The sequence below is a fragment of the Drosophila obscura genome, unplaced genomic scaffold (genome assembly GCF_018151105.1).
Source record: "Drosophila obscura isolate BZ-5 IFL unplaced genomic scaffold, ASM1815110v1 contig_186, whole genome shotgun sequence".
NCBI classification, from domain to species: Eukaryota; Metazoa; Arthropoda; class Insecta; order Diptera; family Drosophilidae; genus Drosophila; species Drosophila obscura.
The window spans coordinates 1,357,912-1,383,069 of record NW_024542774.1 but is presented as its reverse complement, the minus strand read 5'-3'; the positions used below and the strand labels follow the sequence as shown (position 1 = coordinate 1,383,069).

The 25,158-nt window shown below is 47.4% G+C and overlaps 1 protein-coding gene across 5 annotated transcripts; it reads left to right on the top strand.

Annotated features, from left to right (window-relative positions):
- Positions 1–5,171: 5,171 nt before the first annotated feature.
- Positions 5,172–24,870, top strand: LOC111072594 (protein charlatan). 5 transcript variants are annotated; one of them, XM_022364562.2, is made up of 7 exons: positions 5,175–5,660; positions 18,697–19,049; positions 19,132–19,667; positions 19,746–20,765; positions 20,952–21,149; positions 21,451–21,753; positions 22,112–24,870. In XM_022364562.2, exons 2-7 carry the CDS (start codon positions 18,828–18,830, stop codon positions 23,808–23,810), a joined length of 3,978 nt encoding a protein of 1,325 aa, XP_022220254.2. In that variant the 5' UTR covers positions 5,175–5,660; positions 18,697–18,827; the 3' UTR covers positions 23,811–24,870. The 5 variants fall into 5 exon arrangements, with proteins under 5 accessions (XP_022220259.1, XP_022220254.2, XP_022220257.2 ...); XM_022364565.2 differs by having other exon boundaries at positions 5,176–5,660; positions 21,460–21,753; XM_022364563.2 differs by lacking the exon at positions 5,175–5,660 and adding an exon at positions 9,932–10,227.
- The last annotated feature ends 288 nt before the right edge of the window (positions 24,871–25,158 follow it).

The following is a 25,158-nucleotide window of genomic DNA, read 5'->3' as shown; positions in this document are numbered from 1 at the left end:
CAACAGCAAACAAAACACGCTAGGGTGGGTGGGAAATGCAAGGGAGGGAGGGAAAAACCTTAAAACATTTCGATTACATTTTCTATATTTTCAGTAAAAAGAGTTAATACTTCTGCTCAACAATGTATTTCTACTTTTATGGTACCCCTCTTCGGTTCGCCTTTTAATTTCTTTTAATTTCCAATCCTCTGCTAATGCCTGTACAAAAGGGCCACAACGTCGCTTGATTAATCAGTTATCTAGGAGTGGCTGTATACCATTAAGCAGAATAACTCCATGCGATTACCTTTGTCTGTGCAATTTCGTTGGTCTCCACGTCCACATGAATCAGTCAATGTTCATTCCACTTTGCACTCAACAACCACCGAAATATACTCACACTCTCCCACAAATGAAAATCTGAATAATTCCGAAAAGCAAACGAAATATTTTCAAAAGCATGAGGGTGCACCAGACTCAATGGAGCATGCGACGGGACGGGACGGGACGCGACGCGACGGTGGTAGTGGCAGGGCCAATAACTTCCAATTCCCACTCTCGGACACAGAGTTAAATGCACTAGACGATAGTTGTAGTTGCACTTGAAACTTTCAACCTGCAGCCCGCAACCTGCCCCCACTTTAGCAGTGGGTAAATGAGAAGTGCACTTCCGATGAAGGGATTGCCAGAGAGAGAGAGAAAGAGCACGGAACAGTCATGACCACCCGCAACTTTTTTGTGAACCCGCAGAGCGGTAATGAAAATATTTTCCCCTTCTATGTGTGTGTGTGTGTGTGTCCCTGCCCCTGCCATCCTCAGCTGTATTCCTTGTGCATTGAATCGTGCAACGTTCAACCCGTCAACCCGTTCATCTAAATTTCATTGGCCGCAGGCCGTAGAAACTGTAACTGACATCCACCCAAGACCCGAAATTGTACGCAAACTTGCTGATCCACTCTCCCCAACCTTTTATGCCCCTTCCACCTGCCACAAATTTCAGCTAATTGAAATGTCTGTCTGTCTGTCGGTCTGTCTGTCTGTCTGTCTGTCAGCGAGGATGCGCCACATTGAGCGCTGAAATCTCCGCAAACTAAATGCAGCTCAATCAGTGAAAGTTTTCAATCAACTTTGGCAGCCATTAGACAAAGTTCTTCTTGCCCCAACCCCCTCCATTCCTCCCATTATCCACCACTCTTGCCTCTTTCTTTGGTCAAATAATTGTACAAAAATAGCTGCAAAAGACGAGCAGGAAAACGATGCAGAAGCAGAAGCAAAAAATGGTGAACAATTAAACATGAATTATGTATTAATAATTTCTTCCACTGCAAATGGGGTTGGGAAAATACTCGAAGTGGGAGGAGCAGGGTGGGGTCGGGCTACGGCACCGACACCGGGTCCTGCCACTGATTCAGCTTCGTTGCTGCAGCAACAACAACAACAACAGCAGCAGCAGCAACAGCGGCAACACAAAAGTTTTCTCAAACAAAACAAAACATTGAAAACTTCCCACGCGCCACCAAACAATAGTGGGAGAATTTTTCTGTTTCGTTTCGTATTTTTATGTTTTCCAGGCATTGGTAATACTCGTACTACCGGCACAATAGACCAACAAAAAAAACTCCAACAACAGCCAAATACTGGCAAAAGAGGGCAAAAATCTTTTGGCCACATGCAAGAAACATAAAAGCAGAGGAAACAGAAGCTCCAGAAAAGAATAGCAACGGTGGAAAGATATGGAATAAAACCAGAAACAATGAGGGTTCCAATCAGACCACTACTAAACATACTAGTTATAGTGGTTCCATTATAATAACAGGGTTTTTTGCAGATCTATACAGACTGCTCACTTAGTTCGATTAGAATTGATCATTTATCTTAAAAACTTAAAGACTTTCCAACTGAAAACTTGCTTTGGAAGCCATTGCACTCGTATCTAACTCGATTTTGGATAGGTTCGAATTTAACCATTTTTAGCGCTTTTTTGCTAAGGATTAAACTTTAATCCGACTAGCGGATCTATCCTCACTAACACTGTGTACACTGACAGTTAGAATAAATAGGATTTATTGCTTTTATGCATTTAGTTATCTGTGAAACTATTTGATCAGTATACTCAATGAAAGATATTAAATCATATTATATTGTATGCATTGATGTACATACATGTACATGAGTACGCGTGTGTGTGTGTGTATGGCTTCCCAAAGTATTATTTATGAATTTCCCATTTCCATTTATTTAAATCGGTATTTATTTTTTTTTCTGTTGATGGAACCATTTGTTCCATTGAAGCTCGGAGTGGCCCCATTGTGCTGCGTTTTGTTAAACAAAAGGCAACCAATTCTCACACGCATACAGACAATGCGTGGGAGAAAGACTGCAACATGCACACACACACACACACACACACACACACACGCTCAGACACAGTCATATGAATATTTGCACTCGTGTGCGCCGCCATTTTCATAAGCAGCCAAAGCCAACATTTACGAATTGTATCTGGGGGTTATTTCTGCTCGTTTCGATTGCTCTTTTTCCATATACGTATATTCATTTAAGTATATTTTTGTTGTTGTCTGGTGCGGCGTCTAAATAAGTTTTTCCGTTTCTTGTTTGCATATTTTAACTAAAGCAGAAGCAGCTCTGGTAAGCCCGTCCCTATCCCACACTCGAAAGCTGCGCCTCTGTCTCTGTCTGCCTCTGTCTGATATCTGTATCTCCATCGCAGTCCTTTCATATTTATTCGTTTTCATTACATTTTCATTGTGGCTTTCCCTTTGGCTTTGGCTTTGGCACTGGGCTCCAGGGTCTTACTTATCATTCCCATTTTAATTAAATGCATAAAGCAAGGAGTCCGTTTTGCCATCAAATGTTGTATTATTGTACTTAATCCAGCAAGGAGTATTTTAGCTTTAAGCAATTGTTTGTAACGTGCAGATTTCTAATTTTTTAATCTCTTAACTGGCGCAAAATCTCTCGAATCGTATCACTATATCGCTCCACAGACATATCTTTGTGAGAAAATCTTATTGGAAAGATCGTACACTAAACGTTTAAGAGTATCCAAAGATACAGACTCCAAGTATGAGGATTTTCAATTGTGTTTTTACAAACTCTTTTTGTTTTCCCAAACTGGAGACAAACTACCGAAGGGCTGTAGGTGGGGATGGATGGTGGTGGTGCTGCAGCCTCCCATTATGAATTGTTTTTAATTGCATTGAATTTGCTTCTGGTGAAAATGCGGCAACGTCCCTCTCAAACATACACCCGAATCGAGGCCAGCTGGAAAAAAAACACACACAAAAACAGACCAAAGAAATTAAACTGTTAAGTACGAAAAGTGATGAACAAAAAAATGTGTGTTGCCTTTGTTGTTGCTGGTGACGTTGATTAAAAACTTTTCGAGACAGTTGACGTTGCAGGAAATTCTCCAAAAAGGGATGAAAAACTGCCGTGGTAGCATTCTAGAAGCTGTAGATGTGACTTTAAAATTAGGTTAGCCGAGCACTGGGTGGCTAGGGCTGGGGGGGTGGTTATGCCTGACTTTGTGCGGGGACACATGTGCAATTTGATTAAAAACTTGCTCGCCACCAAAAAACTGCTGCCTAAATGAGGGGGAAAACGAGTGGAACTACTGACCAAATGGAAAGGAACGTCGTCATGGCCAAGTGGAAACCATGTGACAGGCAATCGTTTGGGCAGGTAACCGCCTTAGGGGGGAAGTTGGTTCTCTTTTGACACAGTTGCTTTGACAAGTTTCAATGGTGGGGCGAAATGATTCACACAGTCCAATGTCCCGTACATTTACACACTTCACCATCCATCCGGTGGACACACCGAAGAATCACATCTCACAGTGGCTGTAGCTGGACAAGCCCAATGACTTCATGGCTTCAACGGAATGATCCTTGTGACCCAGCATCTGGCTAACTACAGCATGGAGTACTTCTTTAATGGACAGATTAGTCGAAATTCGCCACGACAATTTGCTCAGCAACATAAAACATAAAGAATTAGAAATCTTATAGCAGGCAGCTTCTGTGAGACAACAACTGGTTCATGTCTTAGCTGATGCGCAGTTTTTTCATATTTCTTCTTCTGGTTTGTGTCTTGGCTATGCATATGTATCTATGAGCCAAGTTTTTAACCCAAAATAACCAAACAAAATTACAAACGTTTTTTTTTGTTTTTATGGTGTACGTTTTTTTTGCAGTATTTTTGTTCTGTTTTTCAAGTAAAATTTTTGTAATTTTCATATGGTATTTTTTCAACATTTAATAGGGAAAAAACAACAAATAAGCTTTAATTAAAAGCTCAATTAAAAGCTCTTCTTAAATTTGTACCTGTTAAATATTTAATTAATGCCAGCTAAATTTAAAAAAAAATCAAAACAATTTTAAAATGTAATTTTTACTGTAAAACTGTGGAAGAAAAGATTTGTTTAAGAAAAAAAAAAAGTCCGTGCACGCTTCGAACCGAGGACCCCCGGATCGGAAGGTCTCGACTTAACCCACTTTGCTTGATTTTGCTGTGCATAATGCAGCATTTATTCCAAAATGGCGCAAATAAAAAGAATTTCTTTAGAAAAAAAGGTAATCCAGCCCAGCGTTTGAACCGAGGGACCCTGGATAGAACGACTTGACTTATCCCACTAGACCACATAAATATGTATATATTGAATTATGTATGTAATTACATATATGTATATAATACCCTTGTATATATACATATGTACCTATTTTGCAGCAACAATGGACACTTTTACTCTTCGTTTCTGTTCCCTTGCTACACTTCGACTTCTGATTCTACATGTGTCAAACGTCTTGTGACGCCGCAAGGACCTCACTTGTAGAGCGTGAATACCGTTAAACTTTTTGTAAATAAACATGGCCGCCAGGGTATGAGACAAAAAGAGAGCGAGAGCAAGAGCAAGAGCGTGAGAGAGCCAGGCAATGAATGAGAGAGAGAGAACTCACTAACTTGTTATGCGTGGGAGCGTTGGTTATGGAATGCGCGCGCTTTTTTACAATACCAGCAACAAGAACAACAACCACAACGAAGTGGGTGGCAAAAGGCGCATAGACTCAGAAACAGCGGCATCGTCAACGGCGGCAGGCAGACAGGAAGCTTTTCCCAACAATTGCACAACATCGAGAGGCGAGCGCAATTATTATTACGCGACTGGCAATCGGTGAGGCAACAACAGCGTGCCACGCAGCGCAATAACAAAAAACAAATCTATTTTCGAGGGGGAAGTGGGATCCAAATAGGCCCCCAACCCCCCAGCAAAGTAACCAGTCCCACCCCCTGACGCGTCGGGAGCGTGTGCAGGCTGGCGACTATCGAATCGCTCCTCCGCGACATTCATTCAGTTACACAGAACAGCGGCGCACTTTTCTCATTCGGTGTGTGAGTGTTGATGAGGTTAGTTGTGAAAGGGGAGCTCGGTGCGACTCCAAGAGATACCCCAAAAAGTGCATCGTAAGGGGGAGAAGTTCAATCGAAGAAGAGTATGTAAAATCGTCCAACGGAAACGCAAAACGGAAGTGAAGAAAGAAATCGGCTGACAAAATATAAGCGGTTGCATCTGATTGAGAAGGAGGACTGGACTGAAGGAGGAGGATTTAATTGTGTTGCATACTTTGGGGCGGACTGCTGAAATTGCTGCGACCATGTTGGTAAGTGTAACTAAAGTTGGCCACCATATCATGGATAAGTAACTGTTGACAGACAGATGGGATGGATGGATGGCCAATTGATTTGTACGGTCAATTAAAGAAATTTTTCCCAACAGCATGATTTATTGATTTTTCCGCATTGCGTTGCCTTTCCGCGTGTGTGTGTGTGTGTGTGTGTGTGTGTGTGCGTATATATTTTTCGGTATGCACTTTTTCCCAGAGAAACACCCCGCCAGAACAACAACTACAACCAACAACCCCCAAACTAAAAAGCGCCAACTTCTATTTTTCCATCATCAATACTTGCCCCTGCCACCGCCACACGCAGAGAGAGGGAAAATATCGCAATGGTATTGGTGTGGAGCAGGCGCTCTCTATGCAACGGCCAACAACCCCCAAACAATGCATCCATCCCCAACAACCCACACTCTCAGTCACTCTCTCTCTCTCTCTCTCTCTCTCTCGCTTACACCCGCTCTCCCAACAATGGCTCTCCAGTGTTTTGGCATTTGAAAACTAAAAACCAGTTGTCAGCCCCTCCCCCCAGTCGCCCACATTCCGCCACCTTTTTGGGGGTGGGTGGTTGTTTTTCAGACCCAGAGCTACATCATAAATTTCGTGTCTATAACAATTTTTGTTATTTCGCCCCTGTGCCAAACCAATCCCACCCCCCACCTCTACTCTACTTAAAGTGCAAAGGAATTGTGTTGCAGTTTGCACAAAAGTTCAACTTCCGCTCGTTCTCTCTCTTCCTCTGTCTTTCTATCTCCCGCTGTGCGTGAAAGTTCTCTCTTCGGCTTGCTTTTGGCTCTCTTCTTCTGCTGCCGCCGCTGCTGCTGCGTTTCTGCCGTTGATTCTGCTGCTGCTGACTGCTGACTGCACTTTCATTTCGATTTTTGTGGGCGTTGGGCGGTTTTTGCATATGGTTTTTTGGGTTTTGGTTTTTATGCAACATATGCGACATGCTAGTATGTCTGTCGATGTGTGTGTGTGTGTTGGTATTTTATATAAATGCAAACATACACTCGTACACACATTATATAAATTGTATTTGATTATTTTTGCCTTTGAAGAATTCCTATTGTGGTATGGAGCTGAATGGCACCTAAAAATTTGTGGTTCTTATGTTGCTAGGCAATGCACTCTCGTCCAATAAATTGTGGGCGGTTGTCTGGCATAGACTGGAAAGCATTGCACAGGGTGGGGGGAGATAGACATAACCACATACATATGTACATATGTATGTATGTACATTTCTATATCCTATATTATATAAAATGCAATTTGTATGCACTTGAATTGCATGTCTAGGGATTTATGCTTATACATATAAATAAATCCACATAAATGTAGATGGAGAGACGGAGACGCCCCCTGGCTTATATGGAATTTAGTTGGGAGCCTGGTCAGTTCCTCCCCACGCAGACTGACAGCTTAATTGCTATTTGCTTGATTTTTATATACAGAAAATTTAAATATTTAGCACAATGATTGTAATACGTAGAAGCAGACATTGCTGCCAGGAATAGAGAACTTTCCAGATCGATTAGAAGTCGTTTATTAAATGATACAGAAACTACTTTAAAATAGAAACACTTTCCTTATTAACTTCACTGCTGACCAGGTTCTGAGAGGTCAGCCATTTCCTGTCCATTCAATTTCATTTACACTCCCTCCATCAGCCATGGGGCCAGCAGAGAGCCAGCAAGTGACTCACAGTCACCCAACCGCAGGCAAGCGAAGCGAAGACTGTACCCAGCCCAGTCCAACACACACACCCACAAACACACACAGACAGAGACCCCGGCCCACCCACTCACACGAGCCGCGTTGGAGTTTGAAGAGAATTGCGCATGCGTGGCCGTCCCACGCCCACCCGAGTAGGGGTGACGCCATATTGGATGTGAGAACGATCGCACAACCACCACCCCAGGAGGGCTCAAGTCCCGTCGCTGTCGTTTTTTGTTGTTGCTTTTTTTTTCGAGTCTTCTGTTAAGTGAGACGTGACAAAGTGCAACCCATTTCGGGGCTGAGGGAATGCAGATTTCTTCCCCTTAAGTGGCGCCCATGAGAAGCCCTACGCTCAGACAAAGGGAACTTTCTCCCCGCCAAAAAGAAGGGCTTCGCGGGCAACAGGTTTTCGGCCAAAGGAAGCCATGTGTTACTGTTACCGCCGTTTTGTAATTGGCCCTGGCTCATTACGGCCCTTTGGTTATATCACAACTTCCACCGGTCCAAGGATGGACCCAAGTAGAGGCTAACGGGTCCACGTCCACCCAGCAAGATGTTACCATCAAGGTTTCGTTCACTTCGCATCGGCCAGAACCTCTCCTCTTGTGAGATTTGGACTAGTGTGTATGCCCCCCCTCTGCCCGTCTGTGTGTACGTCGTGCATCGTGCGGTGGTGGTGGCCCACATGTTGGACGGCGGCGACGGCTGCTGTCAAACCGGTTCCAGTTTTGCAGGCTGCTCCTTCAGCCCATCATCGTCGTCATCCACTTCCACTTGAGTGGCAATGAAGGTAAAGTAGGGTGCTCAGGCTGCTCCATTTCAATGGTTAACCTGTTGCCTTCAGGAAGAGTATGTGGGACTCTCTAGGCAAGTTGTGGGTCAATAAAATCTTACCAAATAAAATCCTTTAAGCTTGGCTGCAGTTTTTTTGGTTCGGTGTATCCTCAAATTTTCTGCAGATACTTTTAATCGAAATTGTTGCATTGGTTTGCCAGGCTTAAGGCATTCCTAACGTTGAGCAGAGCATTTGGTAGTCTGCATTGATTGGAACACACAATTTTTGTATGCCCTTTTTTTGCTACAGTCTTTGGAGTTTTTCCTCGTTTCCTGGGGGGGAATACTCACGACGCCAGTTGCTTGATCAAAACGATCGGTCAGCACCACTACAAACAGCATGGTCACCAGTGGATCCAAAAGATGATGCACTAGCGTCCCCGTTGATTGCGTTTAACTTTCAATTTCAATGAATTGTTGTTGCTGTTGCTGTTGCGTTGCACTGCTTGGTGGCTAGGTGTTTCCCACTTATGAGTCATGGATTTTGCATAGCAATTGAATCAGAGACTAGTTCTTTTTAAAGCTGAACAGGAGTACGTACGCAATGGCTAAGGTTGAATGACAAGACTTGAACCCTAAATCAAAATCGGTTTGAAATCAAACATAGCCAGCCCACGCCACTAAACAGCGGGCAGTGCCACCCCATACATATGCATGCACAATGTGCCTCTATGTGCCTTATGTGTGCCTACCTGGACCATGTATCAGCACGCCCTCCTTCTGGCCATATAACAAACCCAAAAAAAAGCCCCGGCCCCGCTAATGAACGCAACAGTCACAGTCGCCTCCGCCACCGCCACCGCCGCAGCAACAGCAACAGCAGCAGCAACCCACATGCACGAAGATCATTACCAACCCGCCAAAAGCACAAAAAAAGAGGTGGAAAAAATCAAAAAACGCAAACGCATAGGCCGAAAACATAGATACCCTCATTTGAGCCATACCAAAAAGGTTGTTGCATTTGTTTGGATTATACCAAACTATAAAAGAGAGTGTCTTGAAAATCAAGTTGAAATCATAATACCCTCTGCAAGGGTATACAAATCAAGTTGCTGACCTGCTTCTGCGCGACCGTCGACCAAAAATTCTACCATCAAACCACCCTACGCTGTGCTTGTCTCTCCCACTCCCACTCTCGCTCTCTGGCGACGCCAACGATGACGAGAGGAAGAGAAGGAGAGAAGGAACAACAAAAATAAACGTGAATGAGCGGGTGCGACGGAATGCTTGCTTGTTGCAATTTCTCTTTTATGCGATCATTCGCTTGTAAGGTGGCCGTGTGCACAGTGGGCTTCAAAGCGTTAATAGTTGAAAAATGTCTACGATGCTATCATGCAGAGATACTGAATAGAACAGTTGTTCAATAAAGCTTCACTATATTTTATTAATTTAAATTGTACATGATCTTGAAGAAGATTGTGCACACAGCACTAGACCGGATGAGACCACCATATAATCATTGTTACATTATCAGATCATAGTTAATAACATACATAGTTACATAGTAATGTAATACATACCTCATACAAAGCGTCTATGAACGTGAAATGCTAGGGTATATAATACTCTCGAGCCGCTCGTATTATAAGCATTTCCCAAACACGAAATCTCTTGCTTGTTTGCTGCCACTAGTCCCACTGTGCGCGGCTTTGTGCGTCGGCATCGTATCGCCAGCACAAACAAATGTCGGCGCACTCCAAATTTTATCGTCGCCTCGCGTGGTTCGTTTCGTTCGTCCGTTCTCTCGAATTTACTTGCGTCGTGCGGGATTTTTGTTAATATACATTTTGGCACTATTCTTATTATAAAAACAACACAATTAATTGTGCGTGGTTGCGTTTTAACTGCACTGTATACCAGCAGTGTATCGAGCAGTGAATAAATTGTGCAAAGTGATAGACACACACAAACATCGAAAAGTGTAAAAGCCGGCTAGGAAGCTAAACACACAGCAATGGCCTAAGGGCCGTTTACGCAGAATCGAAAGAAGCAACAGTAAAAGGTATGCAAATCGTTATAATATAGTATTTGCCAGGCGTGTCCGCGGAATTAAGTGCCACTAGAAATGGATGTGATAAATGGGGGGAAATTAGGGAGTTTTACGGCCAGGAAACCAATTCCAGGGGGAGAAATTCTCTGAATGTGACACATGTGTGTTTTCCAAGTTGAGCCCACACAACAAACTCAACTCTCTCGCACAGAGCGCGATCTTCGACCCATCCGAGAAATCATTCCGAAGGCCATGTGCAGAGCCCATCGGAGACAAGCCCAGCCAACCCACAGGTAGCTCTAATCGCAGCGCACAGAACCGGTTACCCAATTTCCAATTATACTCGAATCAAAAAAAAAAAAAAACAGCCACTCCAACGCCCAAAAAACTCTGTTGGGCACCCCTTTCCTGAGCTGGGTCTGGGACTGGGACGGGGTCTGTGTCTGTGATCGGGGCCCCAGAGACAAAAGATGCCAGCACACTCACACAAACACACACTCACGTATGTAGCCCTCCCTCGCTTGGCGCAAATGCGACGCCGCAAGGGGCTCGAAAATAACCGAAAAAAAAGATGATGAAACCCACCACCACCGCCAACCATCAATCCTTGGGCAGCTTGCGTGTGGTGGCCGCCTCTCCTACCTCCCTCATTATCCTACTTTCTTCTGCGTCTGCTGCTTATCATCTTCGCCATACACACACACACAACCAAACTCGCTCTCGTACATGTATATGGGAGTGGGTGATGTGAAAAATCTTGCCTGCCTTGGATCAGCTCTGTCCCAGGGCCCAGCGGCACAGAGAAGTTGCTCAAGCAAAGCCGCCTACTCACATGGTCTCTCCTATTCCGCTGTGTCACATGTTCCTCTTCCTTTCCCTTTTGCTACCTCCCTGCCCTGCCCTGCCTGTCTCTTTCTTTCTATTACCCTGTTGCGCTCTTTAATTGCTGCTTAAGAGGGGAGAGCGAGACGGGGAGAGTCGGCGACTGACCGTCGCGTCGCCCGCTGTTTCAAATGTTGATTTCTTGTAGGTTCTTATTTTGGCGTCACACTCTCCTCTTTGCTTTATTCCTCCCTCTTTCTTGCACACACCAACAACAGATACACATACACACAAGCACACTGGCATCATATACACACCCCTCCTGTTGGTTTATCACAATTCCGCGACTCTGCCTGCGCACTCTCTTGCATTCGGATGAACTTTTTACACCCACCCATCATCGATGGCAACTTTTGCATTCAGCCCACTCCGCCTCTTCCTTCTCTTGCCTCTTCGACCCCCACTCCTACTTCTCTTTTTGCTTGCGTTGTCTCTGCTGGCGTCGCCGCCGCGGCCGCCCCCACAGACAGTCGCCCTCTATTATTTTCCTGTTTACTTCGCCCCATCTTCGTGGATTGTGTTTTGCTTCTCTGTGTACGTACATTCTGCTTGCTCAGCAAGGAGTTTCGTTCTCGCTGGAACGATCGACTGGAAAGGGTTGCCAGGCTGATGCGAAAAAAATAAAAAAAAAAACTTGGGAAATCAATTCAAAGTTTATCTTGTGACAAAGAAGGGTAATGGTGCTTCCCCTCTCTAGGATATTGAGTCATCAGTCTTCTCGCATAACTGCACTTCCATTCCCCCGCACCTAGATGAACCCACGCGGGCTCACTGGCTCTCTTCCTCCCCTCCGTCGAACAACTTCATGTTCCCATGAAAAAAACAGAGCGACCCCAAAAAAAGGGCAAAAATAAATTACGCACTTCCCGTCGGTGCAGAGCAATTTTATTGGGCTAGTGGCGTATGATGGGGAGGGAGGGGGAGGGGATCTGCCGCATGGAGGGGTGGCCACCACCGGTACCTGCCCTGTCACAGGGGAGGTTTTGTTCCCCTGCTGCTGCACCGAACCGACCGATTCGATACGATCCGAACCGATCCGAGCCGATCTCGACCCCAGTGGCAGCAATCTCACCGAAAATCACATAGGAATTTCCTGTGTTACACCCGCCCCCTTCCAAACATCCCAGAAAAGTTACCTGCCCTCGATCGGCTTACCTGTTTTGGTCCCTGCAGCAGTGGCATCAGCAGCAGCAGCAGCTGTTTGTTTTGCGGCTTTCAAGGTTTCTACTTTTTACCTGTTGGCGTCGGAGTCCGACTCCGAGTCGGAGTCGCGTCCCCTTTTGCAGCAGCCACCCCATTGCGTAGGATTCATTTCACTTTGGGCTCATTCCTTATTCTTTCTCCTTTGCTTTGCTTTGTTCGCCTGGGTTGGGCTTGGTGTTGATTGGTAGGGGGAGGAGTAGGAGGCCCACTTCTTCTTTGGTTCGTCATTATCATCTTTCTTTTGTTGGCCCAAAACTTTAAAGATCTTCCGAGTGGTCTCGTTTTTCGCCTTTGTGCTTTCCGATCATCATTATCTCCGTTTCGCTGCCTCATTCTATGGCACCACCATCATCGGCCCGGCCCGGCCCCACTGCCGCATTTGCCTTCTGCCTCCTCCTACTACAATTTGCCTAAAAAACCTCAACCGTTTCGACCGTTTTTCAATATTCAACGCGGCCGGGCCAACACAACACACAACAAAAAGGCAGACACAGAAAAGGAAGAGGAAGAAGACCACGACAGCAGACGGCGACGATGTCTGCTTGAAGGTTGTGTGAAATTTCATTATGGGTCTGGGTCTGGTCTGTCTCCTCACCTCCACCTCCAACCACCAATCCTCCTCCTACTTCTTCCTCCTCCCCCTCTTCGAACTCTTCTGATTGCCTGCTGCTGTTGCTGCTGCTGCCGCCGCTGTTATTTTTAAGAGGCGTCCAGCGTCAACATTTCAACGTTGGGTTTTCGGTTTTGGGTTGGGTTGGATATATGTATAGGGTAGGGTAGGGTTGGGTATAGGGTATACATATACACAGTCTGCTGGATAGGCTGGCCGCCCGTCTGCTTCTGCCCGTCATGGGATGGGATGATGATGGTGGCATGGGCTCTGTGGCATTTCTCGTGTGTGTAGGTAGGTGGTTTCTTGGAAACCCATTTGTACATACATATGATAACCCAAAAACAAAAATGAACAAAAAGTGCCCGGAGGAAACGCAGTCATTTGCTGACGCGGAGCTTAAGCCACAACCCGATCGCAATTCTGGGGTAAGAGTATGAAGAAGTCATCCTCCTCTCCCACACACTGAGATTATTATATGTATCAGATGGGGAAGGGTTTTCATGAATGAGCAATGATGAAATCGGAGACTTTCGTGGGGTACATGTACTTAGTACATGGCACAGAGCGATTCAGCAGAAAGGAAAGTCACACTTAAATGCATTTTCGGAGCCCTCTGGCAAACACCGAATGAACGCTACCATACAAATCCATTTATCTGGTATTATTCCAGACCTCCTCCTCCTCCCCACCAAACGAACCTCACTCGTCACCCTCCCTCTGCCTTTCTCGCTCTCCCCGAGGGAGGGCCCAGGAGCATCCGTTAGTCCGCAACAAAAGCAACAGGATCAGTACTTAAACCCCCTCTCCATTCCACCTCCCCCTCCCACAGTCATCGGCGGAATGGCAGCTGCAACCTGCAACCCAGCCTGGTGGCAACCCTAAAAGTGATCTCCGTCTGGTCCCGGGGCAGCAGGTTGTTCTCTGTCTGTGTGTCTAGATGTGCGGAGAAAAACCACCCCTAGCCGAAGACGAGAAACAAAAAAAAATAAATTGAAAGGACAAGAGGAATAAATTGCTACCCCATGGATGATCGGACAGGCACACAGTCACAGGCACACCGACCGAAGCACATGTTGCATGCCTCAAGTGAGAGGCAAAGATTTCACAAGAAAAGGAGCAGGAGCAGCAAACGAAAGGAATGGCTATGGGAATGGGAGGGGTGCAACCGACACTCGGACCCAGGACGTGGGACAGGGCCAAGACGCCGTTCGAGTCGATTCGATTCGGGGTCGGAGCGGAGCATGTGCATCTTATGTGCCTGCATTTTGTTGCTGTTTTTTTTTTGTGTTGTTTTTGGGTTAGCCATTCGTTTTATGAGGGCGCGCACCTGCCAACAGCTGCCGCCACCGACTCCAGCCGCAACAGCAGCAGCAGCACAAGCACCAGCAGCGCAGCGGTAAAAAGAAGAGGAAAAGATATGCCAGCGAGCCAAACATAAGTGATCATAGCCAAAAGCTAAAGTCCAAGTCAAAGACTTGACTTGTCTGCCCTTGAATGTGGATGTTGAATGCCCGCCCACCAGGCGGCGGCGGCAGAGAGTGACCATTGAACCACCCAAAAATTCGGATGAAGAAACATACATATGTATCTACGAGAAACCAGCTTCGTTGGAGACGATGGACCGCAAGCAATTTGCTTTTGTTGTCTGCTGGCCATCCGCCTCGGAAAGACGAGCTTAAAAAGAAGACGCCAAAAAAAGAAGAAGTGCCAGCAACAGCAGCTGCCTTTCGGTTCGTGGTCGGGTCGGGTTGGGTCCGTTCGTTGTTGGCCACAAAAAGTACCACCTGCCGCCCATATACATATATGTACATACATACCTGTCCCTGTCCTTTGTTCGGCCGCAGCCCCCCATTCACGCAACAGGGCCTCAAGGATAATGAATTGGGAAGCCCGAAACTACATTTCTATTTCCAGTCTCAATTCTCAAACGTATGAAAACTAAAGGAGAGACCCCCCCGCGTTGACCCACGCAAAAGAGTGAATGCAATCGATGACAGAAGCCACAACCCACACACACAGAGACTTGATGGCCTCACCTCACCCCATAACATCCCACCACCCCCACTCCACCCGGCTGCGTCTGCGCCTGCGTAGGCGTCGAAAGCTAAAGCCAAAGAGAAACAGCAAGAAACCGAGAGAATACCGTTTTGTTGGTGGTATTAGTGTTAGTGTTAATTTGGCTCGCATATAAAATCGAAGATTTTATTCGCCTGTCCGTTGGATCGGTCGAATCGTTTGGATCAGTGGGACGGGACTGGGACAGCTGTGGTCGGTGGCTAGTGGCTAGTGGCCAGTGCCTGTTGTTGCTGTTTGGACACCCACCCACTTTGATGATTAGTGGTTGCTGCTAAAATGCTTGAGTCGGATCGGGGTGCACAGTGGTACACAGAGATTTCGTTACGCATTTTATCAAAAATATCTATTAATCCTACTTTTGAAGGTAAACCTATTTATCATATCTTCATTCCTGATGAGTGTTCAAGAAGACTTTTTTCCTCTTCCACTCTCCCCAAACACCTTTCGTTCCACTGTGCGCGTCATCGGGCAAAGCGTTTTTTAATAACTGCGTGCTGGCTGGCCTATAGCGTGAGTGGTGGATTGGAAGGGAGGTATGGTGGGGGGTGGGGTTCCGCTGGGGTACTGTGGCGGCGTTAACATGTCATTAGCCAGGCGTCGTCTGCTGCGGGTACTCCTCCTACTGCAGCTCCCTCCTCCCCCTTTTGTGCCCCTTTTGTCTTTCTGTGGTCGGGCTATGGCCTTTCACCGCAACAACAAGTAAATGTTGTGGCTCACCCTGAGCTGCCAGGTCGCCGCAATCACTGATGCCCGATGCTGAATGCTGGTTTGGCTCTGGCCCAGCCCACGGGTGTTAAAAATTGTCCATATAACTCCAAACCACTGTATGCGTGTCCCATGTGTATGTATTGTAATTTGCACTTGGATGACCGCCCCCGAATAGAGGCATTGATTAGCTTTCCGAAGGCTTTCCGCAAAATCTCGCACGCAATAAAACCGATTATTGCACACACAACAGCTAACAACACAGAAATACCCAAATAAAAATCCCAGAAATAAGCCCTGGAAAAGGGAAAAGCCAATAATAAGTTTACCGTTAACAGTGGCCCGGCATCGCATCTGCCAAAAAGCAACTCCACCAAAATGCGACATCTGCCGCCAAACGACAGCGTCTCTCTCTCTCCCTAGCTCCCTTCCTCCCATCCTTCGTGTTTCGTCGGTGGAGAGAGGGAGAGCACACGATCACGAAGCGCTCTCACTTATTACGTGAGAGCGAAGCCAAAAAGACAAACAGCGAAAATTCCCCCAACCGGCATTTTTATTTCAGCTGCCCGACCGGTTCTGGCTCCGCTCTCGCTGCCTTCGTTCGCTCTCTCCCGTTCCCACTCCCACTCCCGCTCTTCTGCTCTTGCTTTGCTGTTGCTCTCGCAACTCCCCCAAGTTGGCGTCTGTTTGCACACCCACCACACGACGCAGACGTAGACGCTGACGTCGCCGTCGACCGATCGCTGTTCTGATGTGCGCGTGGTGGTGTCGTTGTTGTTGTTGCTGGTCTTATTGTTGTAAATTGATTTTGTTGTCGCTGCCTGTGCCTGTGCGCGCCCATTTTCAGCCCACTCCCGTTGTTGTCGTTGCTTTATACCCTTTCAGAGGGTACATCCATTTTCAACAATCGATTCCTTCGAGGGTGGTATACATATGTATGTATCTGTGTATATGTGCATATTTGAATTTCACAACAGTCGGGAAAATTAATAACGGATCAGCCCATGACTCCAACATATGCGATCGATATTCAAGGGTATTGAAAGCTTCGTTGCTATTCCTGTCTCGTTTTGTTTTTTTTTTTTGCTGCTGTCTGTTATTAGCAAAGCGGATGTTGTTGCTGCCTGCTGCTGGTGGTGCTGATGCCTTCCCCACACCCCACAGCGGCACCCACACGCGCGATATTTGCTGTTGCTGTTGGCAACGCATGACACTTTTTCTGTGTCGTCTGTCGTCTCGCCCACAAGAGTTGACCCCTTGGCTGACGCCTTATCAGAGGGGTGGGTGCTGCTGCTGCTGGGAGTGAGATTGAGTGTGTATGTGTGATAGAAATCGAGGGAGTGCTTCAAGTTTTATTTCCACTCTTCTCTCATTAAAGGGGAACATCTGAATGAATTGAGTTTATCTTGTATTTCCTATAAATTGGGATTTGTAAAGTAATCCAAAACTGGTTTCGATCCTCTCCAACACTTGCACTTTCCACTCCCTGCTCCCCCCCACTCTTGCACACAAATGAGAGGGTTATGGTGCGGCATGATCTTGAGCGTAGCCCAAAGTCAAACGGCAACAACCACAATGCCCTTGGCTTGAGAAACCACACGCAGAGAACTGAGAGTCAGGCCCAAGCCGCCAGATCAGGGCACAGATCGCAAAGTCAGATCCCCAGACCCCCGACCCTTGGCACACACAAAGCAAAGCAACGACGAACAGGCCGCGCCGCAGAGGCAAAGCAAACAGCAAGAACAACAACAACAACTAGCGAACGCCCCCATGGAGGCAGCAATGGCAGTGGCAGCCACAGCCACAGCAACACCCAACTGTAAAAAGCACACGAAGCATAAAAAATCAAATATGCAAAACTCAAATACGAAATATGAACTCGAAAGAGACCAGAGAAACATGCTGGGGATCGTATCGGATCCGGGGACTGGGGGATGTGTCTGCGGGAGCTGCGGGAATGGTTGCTTTCGCGTGGGTGTGGGGGCGTGGGTGGGCGCAGTTGGCGCTGGGCCATAGAACGTGCCCAGGCCCACCACAACAACGAGGACCATTTTGTCGCCACAATGTGGCACATACAAAAAAAAATGTTGGCATCTCTTTAAAAAACAAATCAAGGCGCAGCAACATATGACCGAGAAACAGAGAGAGAGGGAGAGTCACTCTGGCCATGCACCCAACCACCCCACCCAAGAACAAAAGCACCGCCAAAAGCGATTTAGCTGCTTTCTGATGCTCAAGATGAAGCCTCTCCGATGGGTTTTTGGGTTGGTTCACGTCACTCTGGTGGGCACGTCAAGGTGGTTCAATTTATTCAAAAATATGCAGCCGAAAAGCTGAGAAAGATGTTGAGCGCCCGACAAGCCCGAGACCCAAAAATTAAGTGAAGTGTTTGAGGCGGGATCGGCACATAAAAAAGGTGGTGCAGCCGACAAATGTTTCAAAAATGTTTTGCTGTACCAAACTTTAAATGAAAAAGGCAAAAATATATCTACATTATAAATAACCAACAGGAAAAACCCTCAATAACAAAATATGCTTATGCACAAAAATGATTTCGACACATTTGTCGCCTGTCGCTTCCCCCAGCATCGACGCTCAATAAAGAAAAGAGCTGTAAACAAAAAGCGCGCTCCAATCAGTGGCGCGCCGCTGCTGACTCAGCTGATGCTGCGCCGTTGCCAGCAGCGTCAGAGCGAGCCACACCGCAACCAAAACCCCCCACGCAAGCGCCCCAAGGCAGACCAGTCCCAGTCCCAGTCCCAGATCCAAGCACACATACACACACTCACACATACAGTCTCGCACACCCAGGCCGCCCCCTCTCTCTGGGGGACAGAGAGACAAGCTTGATGTGTCAGCGGGCAGTTCGCAGAACTGACGTCGCTCTGGGTATTTGTGTGCCGGATGTGGCTTCGACTTAGCCAGATCGACTAACCTAACTCTCACTGTGGCCCCCATTCTCATGCGCTCTCTTCCTCTCTCTACTTGTTCGTTTCATGCAGCTCTCGGAGGGTGGACGTCGAGGCAATAGCAAGAGTAGCAGCAGTAGCCGCAACTTGAGTGGAACGCGCCCGCAAGCCAAGGCCAACGGCAACTCCGCCAAAGAGTCGCAGTCGCAGTCGCTGTTGCTGCAATGGCAACACTAATCCCAGCGAACGGCGGCCATCCAGGAGCGAGCGCACAGTCCTCAAATGTTGAGGCTACATATGAAGATATGTTCAAGGAAATCACACGCAAATTGTACGGCGAGGAGACCGGCAACGGTTTGCATACGCTCGGAACGCCGGTGGCTCAGGTGGCCACCAGCGGACCGACAGCGGTACCAGAGGGAGAGCAGCGTTCCTTCACGAACCTGGTGAGTGACCGAGATTAAGTGCATTGTGCACTGACACTGCGGCAGATAACTAACCTACCTTCCTCGTTTCCCCCGACTCCAGCAACAGCTTGATCGCTCGGCAGCGCCCAGCATTGAATACGAATCCAGTGGAGCTGCCAACGGGGCAACAACCAGCAACAACGTGGCCACTTCCCAGGCCAATGTAATCCAACAACAACAGCAGCAACAACAAACAGAGTCGGGTAACTCTGTGGTAGTCACGGCCAGCAGCGGAGTAGGAGGAGCAACTGTGGTGCCGGCACCCAGTGTGGCTGTGGGTGGCTTTAAGTCCGAGGACCATCTAAGCACGGCCTTTGGCCTAGCAGCCCTCATGCAGAACGGCTTTGCAGCGGGCCAGGCGGGACTCCTGAAGGCCGGGGGCGACCAGCAACAGCGCTGGGCCCAGGATGGAGCGGGTGTGATCGCCGCGGCGGCCGCTGACCAGCAGCCGCAGCTGGTGCAATGGACGACGGGTGGCAAACTGCAGAGCTATGCCCATGTCAGCCAGCAGCAGCAGCAACAACTGCAACAGCAGCAGCAGCAGCAACAACAACAGCCGCAGCAGCAGCACCACCACCAGAGCACACCCAAGTCAAAGTGAGTTGAATTAAAGCTACATATTTGAAGAATTTACATTCAAGTCTCTCGTTTTTGTTTCGCCTCTACTTTCGATAGAAAACATCGTCAGGAGCATGCGGCCGAACTGATCTACGCCAGCCCCTCGACATCGGCCAATGCGATAGTACAGAATTTAACCCAATCCACACCCACCTCAGCGCCCAGCAACAGCAGCGGCGGCAGCAGCAGCTCCGGGGGCAGTCGCAAGAAGTCCTCGGCCCAGGCGCAGGCAGCAGCCGCCGCCAATGGGGTGCACATCCAGAAGCGTTATGCCTGTACCCATTGCCCGTATTCGACAGATAGACGGGATCTGTACACACGGCACGAGAACATTCACAAAGACGAGAAGCCCTTCCAGTGCTATGCCTGCCTCAAGCAGTTCAACCGGGCCGATCATGTGAAGAAGCACTTCCTGCGCATGCATCGGGAGCTGCAGTACGACATCAACAAGACACGTCGCCATGTGTCCGCCGGCAGTAGCTCGGGCAGCGGATCCTCGGGCAACGGCAACTCTCACCACTCGGGCGGCCGTGGCAATGTGACCATCAATGCCACGGGCGTCAACATCGATAACGCCTTCCTGGAGGCGCAGCGGCATCCCACCTCGACCAGCATGAGCATTGTGGAGACCATCGAGGCGGTGGCCTCGGCCGGCGAGATGCCGCTGGCCCAGCTCAAGCAGGAGAAGCTGGACGATGGCAGTGTCCTGCCCCTCCATGTGGGCGTTGTGATGAACAATGCCCAGCAGCCGGTGGCCAGCTCCAGTTCGGGCAGCAGCTCCGGTGGCGGTGGCAACGGTGGTGGCAACAGCAGCGGCTCGGGTCTGCTAAAGCCCAAACGCGAGAAGCGATTCACCTGCTGCTACTGTCCCTGGTCGGGGGCCGACAAGTGGGGCCTAAAGCGTCATCTCAACACCCATACAAAGCCCTTCGTCTGCCTGCTCTGCGACTACAAGGCAGCGCGCTCCGAGCGCCTGGCCACCCACGTGCTGAAGGTGCATAACAAGCGGGCCTGCAGCAAGTGCTCCTATCTGGCGGACACCCAGGAGGAGTATCAGGTTCACATGAGTGATGTGCAGTAAGTATTCCAACAGCTCCTACCCAAAACTCAGATAATGTGTTTGTGTGTGTGCGTGTGACAAAAACCAACTCTAAACAGCTTTTGAACTCTCTCTTTCTTACTCTCTCTCTCTCGTTGTTCTCCTATTCCTCCTCCCGCGACAACTCCCACACAATCTGATCCCCCCCTGATCCGCGATATCAGTCCGCACGATAATCGACCATCTCGCAGCGGCAACTCGACAAATAACAATGGCAACAGCAACAACAATGGCAGTGGCGGTGGTAACAATGCCGGAGGCAACAATGTCTCGCATAGCCAGAATCTGAATGTTCTGCGCACCATTGGCAACACCCTGGTGGCCAATAACCAACTAAACACCTATGCCGGCAATGCTTTTGGGTAACATTCTCAGACCGCCTACACTCCTCTACTCCCCAACCCCCCCAACCACCCACCAAAAAAAAGACACCACTAAAACACAACCAAAACCAAAACGAAACCCACACACCCCCAGCCCCAAAAAGCGCGCACAACGTTCCTAACTCTAGTTACTACCCTCCGTTCTCTCGTTCTCTCAACTCGCTCTCATGCTCTCGTGTCTCCAACTCTGAACCGACAATCGACAACCAATCCATTCACATGATCCTCATCATCATCATCATTCATCATCAATCCACATCGACATCGACATTTTGCTTAGCTCCTCCAGTGGCAATGTGGGAAATGGGAATGGAGGCAATGCCGTTACCATCTACACCACATCCAACGAGGGCGGCGGCAGCGGCGGCGGGAACATCACTGGCGGCGGCGGTGGCCCACTGCAAGAGATCATTGTGAATCCCACATCGATGGTCGGTTGGCGTCTGAGCGCCAATGGATCGTTGATACCACCGCATGATCTGCTCACCGGTGGCCTACCGAATGCCTCGACCCAAAAACGCGGATCGGAGCGTTTGTTTCAATACCTTGAGGCCGAGGGCAGCGATCCGGAGGACTATGCGCGGTATTTTGCATAAAATCTCTTTCTATTTTGTTATTGTGCCTGTCTGTGTGTCTCCCCGCACCCCACTTATGTTGTGTTTCGTTTCGTTTTTGCCGGTTTTCTATTTTCACCGATTGATTCCGCGCTTTTGTTTGTTTGTTGTCGTTGTTTCTTTTCGAACATTTGCTTTATTTTGTTGGAGCTCACTCCCACCCCGTTCCATTTGTTGTTATCTTTGATGGCTGTTGCAGTTTATTTGTTTATTGTTTGAGATTTATTTTCCTGATGATTTTCACTCGTTAATTGCTGTTCTTTATTGTTTAACGTTCGTCATCGAAATCATTTTCTAATCGATATATTCGTTTTGTTTTTTTTACAGTCTGCTGAAAATGGACGCCATTAGTCGCAACACCGCTTCGGTCGCTCAGGATTTTCATAAGGCGGGAGGCGTGCACGAGTTGAAAATACCAGCAAATCATCAACTCCTGTTTAATAATAAACTGCCTTCGCAATGGACGACACGAGAGGCTGCTGCATTATTGTACAGTCTCAGCAACATGGGCACCACCCACCGCGGCAGCAACAGTAACAGCAACAGCAGCAGCAGCAGTTCCCAGCGACAAAAGTTTGGCATCCGTGCCCGGCAACATTCCACGGGGGAGGATGACGAGAATACACCATCGTCGGCATCCTCGTCGAGCTTCTCGGGCGATGAGTATAACATGTTGTCCACATCGCCGACGAAGGTGTCGCGTCATGTGAAGCTGGAGAAGCTCGAGATGGAGGATGGGAAGGAGGAGAAGGTCCAAGTCCAGGCAAAGGCGATGATGGCAACGGCATTTCTGGAAGCGGCTAGCTACGAGCAGACGGCCATCGAGCTGCTAACCAGCAAGCGCAAGATCAAGATCGAGAATGACGAGGATCAGGAGAACCAGGAACAGCCACAGCCACAGCTACAGCAGCGATTGCAGCTTATTAAATCGTCTCCCGCGTACAAATTAAATTCCAATAATAACAACAGCAACACAAACCACAAGGACAAGTCGTCGCACAGAAATGCCGTTCATCATAATCATCGTCAGGATGATAAGGAGAACAACACCAAATCTGCAGCAATTGCCGCTGCCGCAGCGGCGGTCACAGCAGCTGCCGCGGCAGCTGCAGCAGGAGGATCAGGAGCAGGAGCAATCGCACCCAGCACCACGAATCAAACACCATTTCTCACCCAAATGGAATATCAGAATCTCAACCGCATTGGCACACAGTTTCACAATTATGTTAAAGATATCATCAACAAATACTACGCAGCCGAAACGCCTCTGATGCTGGCCGCAGCTGCAGCTGCCCTGCCCACGGCCACCACCACGGGCCAGCAGAGGCAGCTGGATCTGGAGCACATGTCGCCGAGCAAGCGTCGCCGTCTGCTCAGCGAGACGGAGGAGTACATTGAGTATCTGCGCAACAAGGAGGACATCACCCTGACCATCACACCCAGGGCGCCCACAGTGAAGTCCTCACCACCCCAGCCGCCAGCCTCGTCCCTGCTGAAGCGACAGCTGGATCTGGCGGTGTCCCGCAAGAGTCCTAAAAAGGCGGCTCCAGCCCACAGCCAGGCAGCTACGTCGAACGGTCACACAGCGAATGCTGCCCGCAAATCCCTCAGTCAGCTGACCACGCTGCTGCCCCTGCTGGCCGATGCAGCCAGCAAGCAGGAGTATCTGGCGGCTCCGCTGGACTTTAGCAAGAAGTCGGATGGCGAGAACGGACGCAGCTCCCGCAAGCAGGCGCAGCCCAAGAAGATACGCCTCACGCCCGAAGCGGTGGTGGGCCTGCTGCGCGACAAGTATCTGAATCGCATGGTCCGCCAGAAACTGGGCTGCCTGAAATGCAACCAGGTGCGACGCAGCAGCTCCATTAGCTTCAACTATCACACGATTGGGTCCCTGGCTCTGCACCGCTACTGGCGGCATGGCCAGACCGGAGCGTCCAGGCGTAGAGTGCAGGCGGCGCTGCTGCTTAGGCGTGACAGGCAGAGGCTGGCTGCTGCAGCAGTACAGACTCAACCTATTTTGGGTTAATTCTCGTGTAATTTGGGTTCTCTTTTTAATTAGCAAATGTTTGCTTGCCATATGGAATGCATTAGGCATTAACATTGAAATTGTTTAAAAAATTGCATTTAATTTTGTAAATTTTAAGTTGTGATGTACCTGAAATATGATTTCTCTTAAAACAAACAAAAATTACTTAACAAAACACGATTCATGGAACGAAATGGGCTCAAAAATGCTATACGCAGCCGCATCTCAAATGAATTTCATTATAATTATGTATTATCATTATCCATTATCTTAGTTGTATAATTGAGCTCTCAATCTATCATAAAAGCACACACACACACCACAAACACACTCAACACATACTCACAAGAAGACGGATATTTAAAGGTTTAGTAATACATATGTAGGTATGTGAGCATTTATCAAATGCATCCACCCAATATGATTTGCTCCAATTGAAATGTGAAGTAAAAGCTTTAATTTGCCATTTACAAAGCTTCAGTTTAGTTACGCGAAATGATTTGCCATTTATTTACAATAACTTAGATTTAACTTTTCTAGTTGCCTTAGTTTATTGTATAATTTATGAACAGCCCCCGCGCATGCGCGATGCGCAGACCTCATCGTCGTACCCTTTGCCTTATTTCTTAAATGTAAGACTTGAACGTGAAAATACATTTAGTTTTATCTTTACTTTTAGCCATCGTTTATAGTAGTTCAGTCACGCCCACAAATGCCCCCACATCAAACAAACACTCTCACTAGGAACATTTTAAGCATATTGAAAAGAAAAAGAAAACTTATATAAATATTAACGAACGAAACAAAAGCAAACTATAATTATTGTACGTGTAGTTGTACTTATGATTTTATCAAAGGAAAAAGGAAACAAGAACAAAATTCAACAAATACTCAAAGAACATGAATATAAACATACATTCAACTTTTTACCACACTGAACAAACAAGAAATATTTGACTGAAAAGTGTCGGGGGGGAATATATGATATATATATAGTATTATACATACAGTATATCATATGAATGGAAAACATAACGAATAAATGGTATAATATAAACAATTTTAGTGTACAATGTGTGTTTTTGCTAAATGTGGTAAACTTAAACGTAAATATATTGCACGAAACTAAACTAAACTTAACTAAAAACAAAGCATGTAAAATGAGGAGAAATTCTTAAGTAAAGTAAATTTTTGGATGACAAGCCATTTAGACAAAATTTTTGAGACGAAAAAAGACATATGGGGAATGAATAAAAAAACAAAACAAAACGAAAGCAAATCCCAACAAATTACTTTAAATTTTATTTAAGCAAAAATTTGCAACACAAAAAAAAACCAACAAAAAATG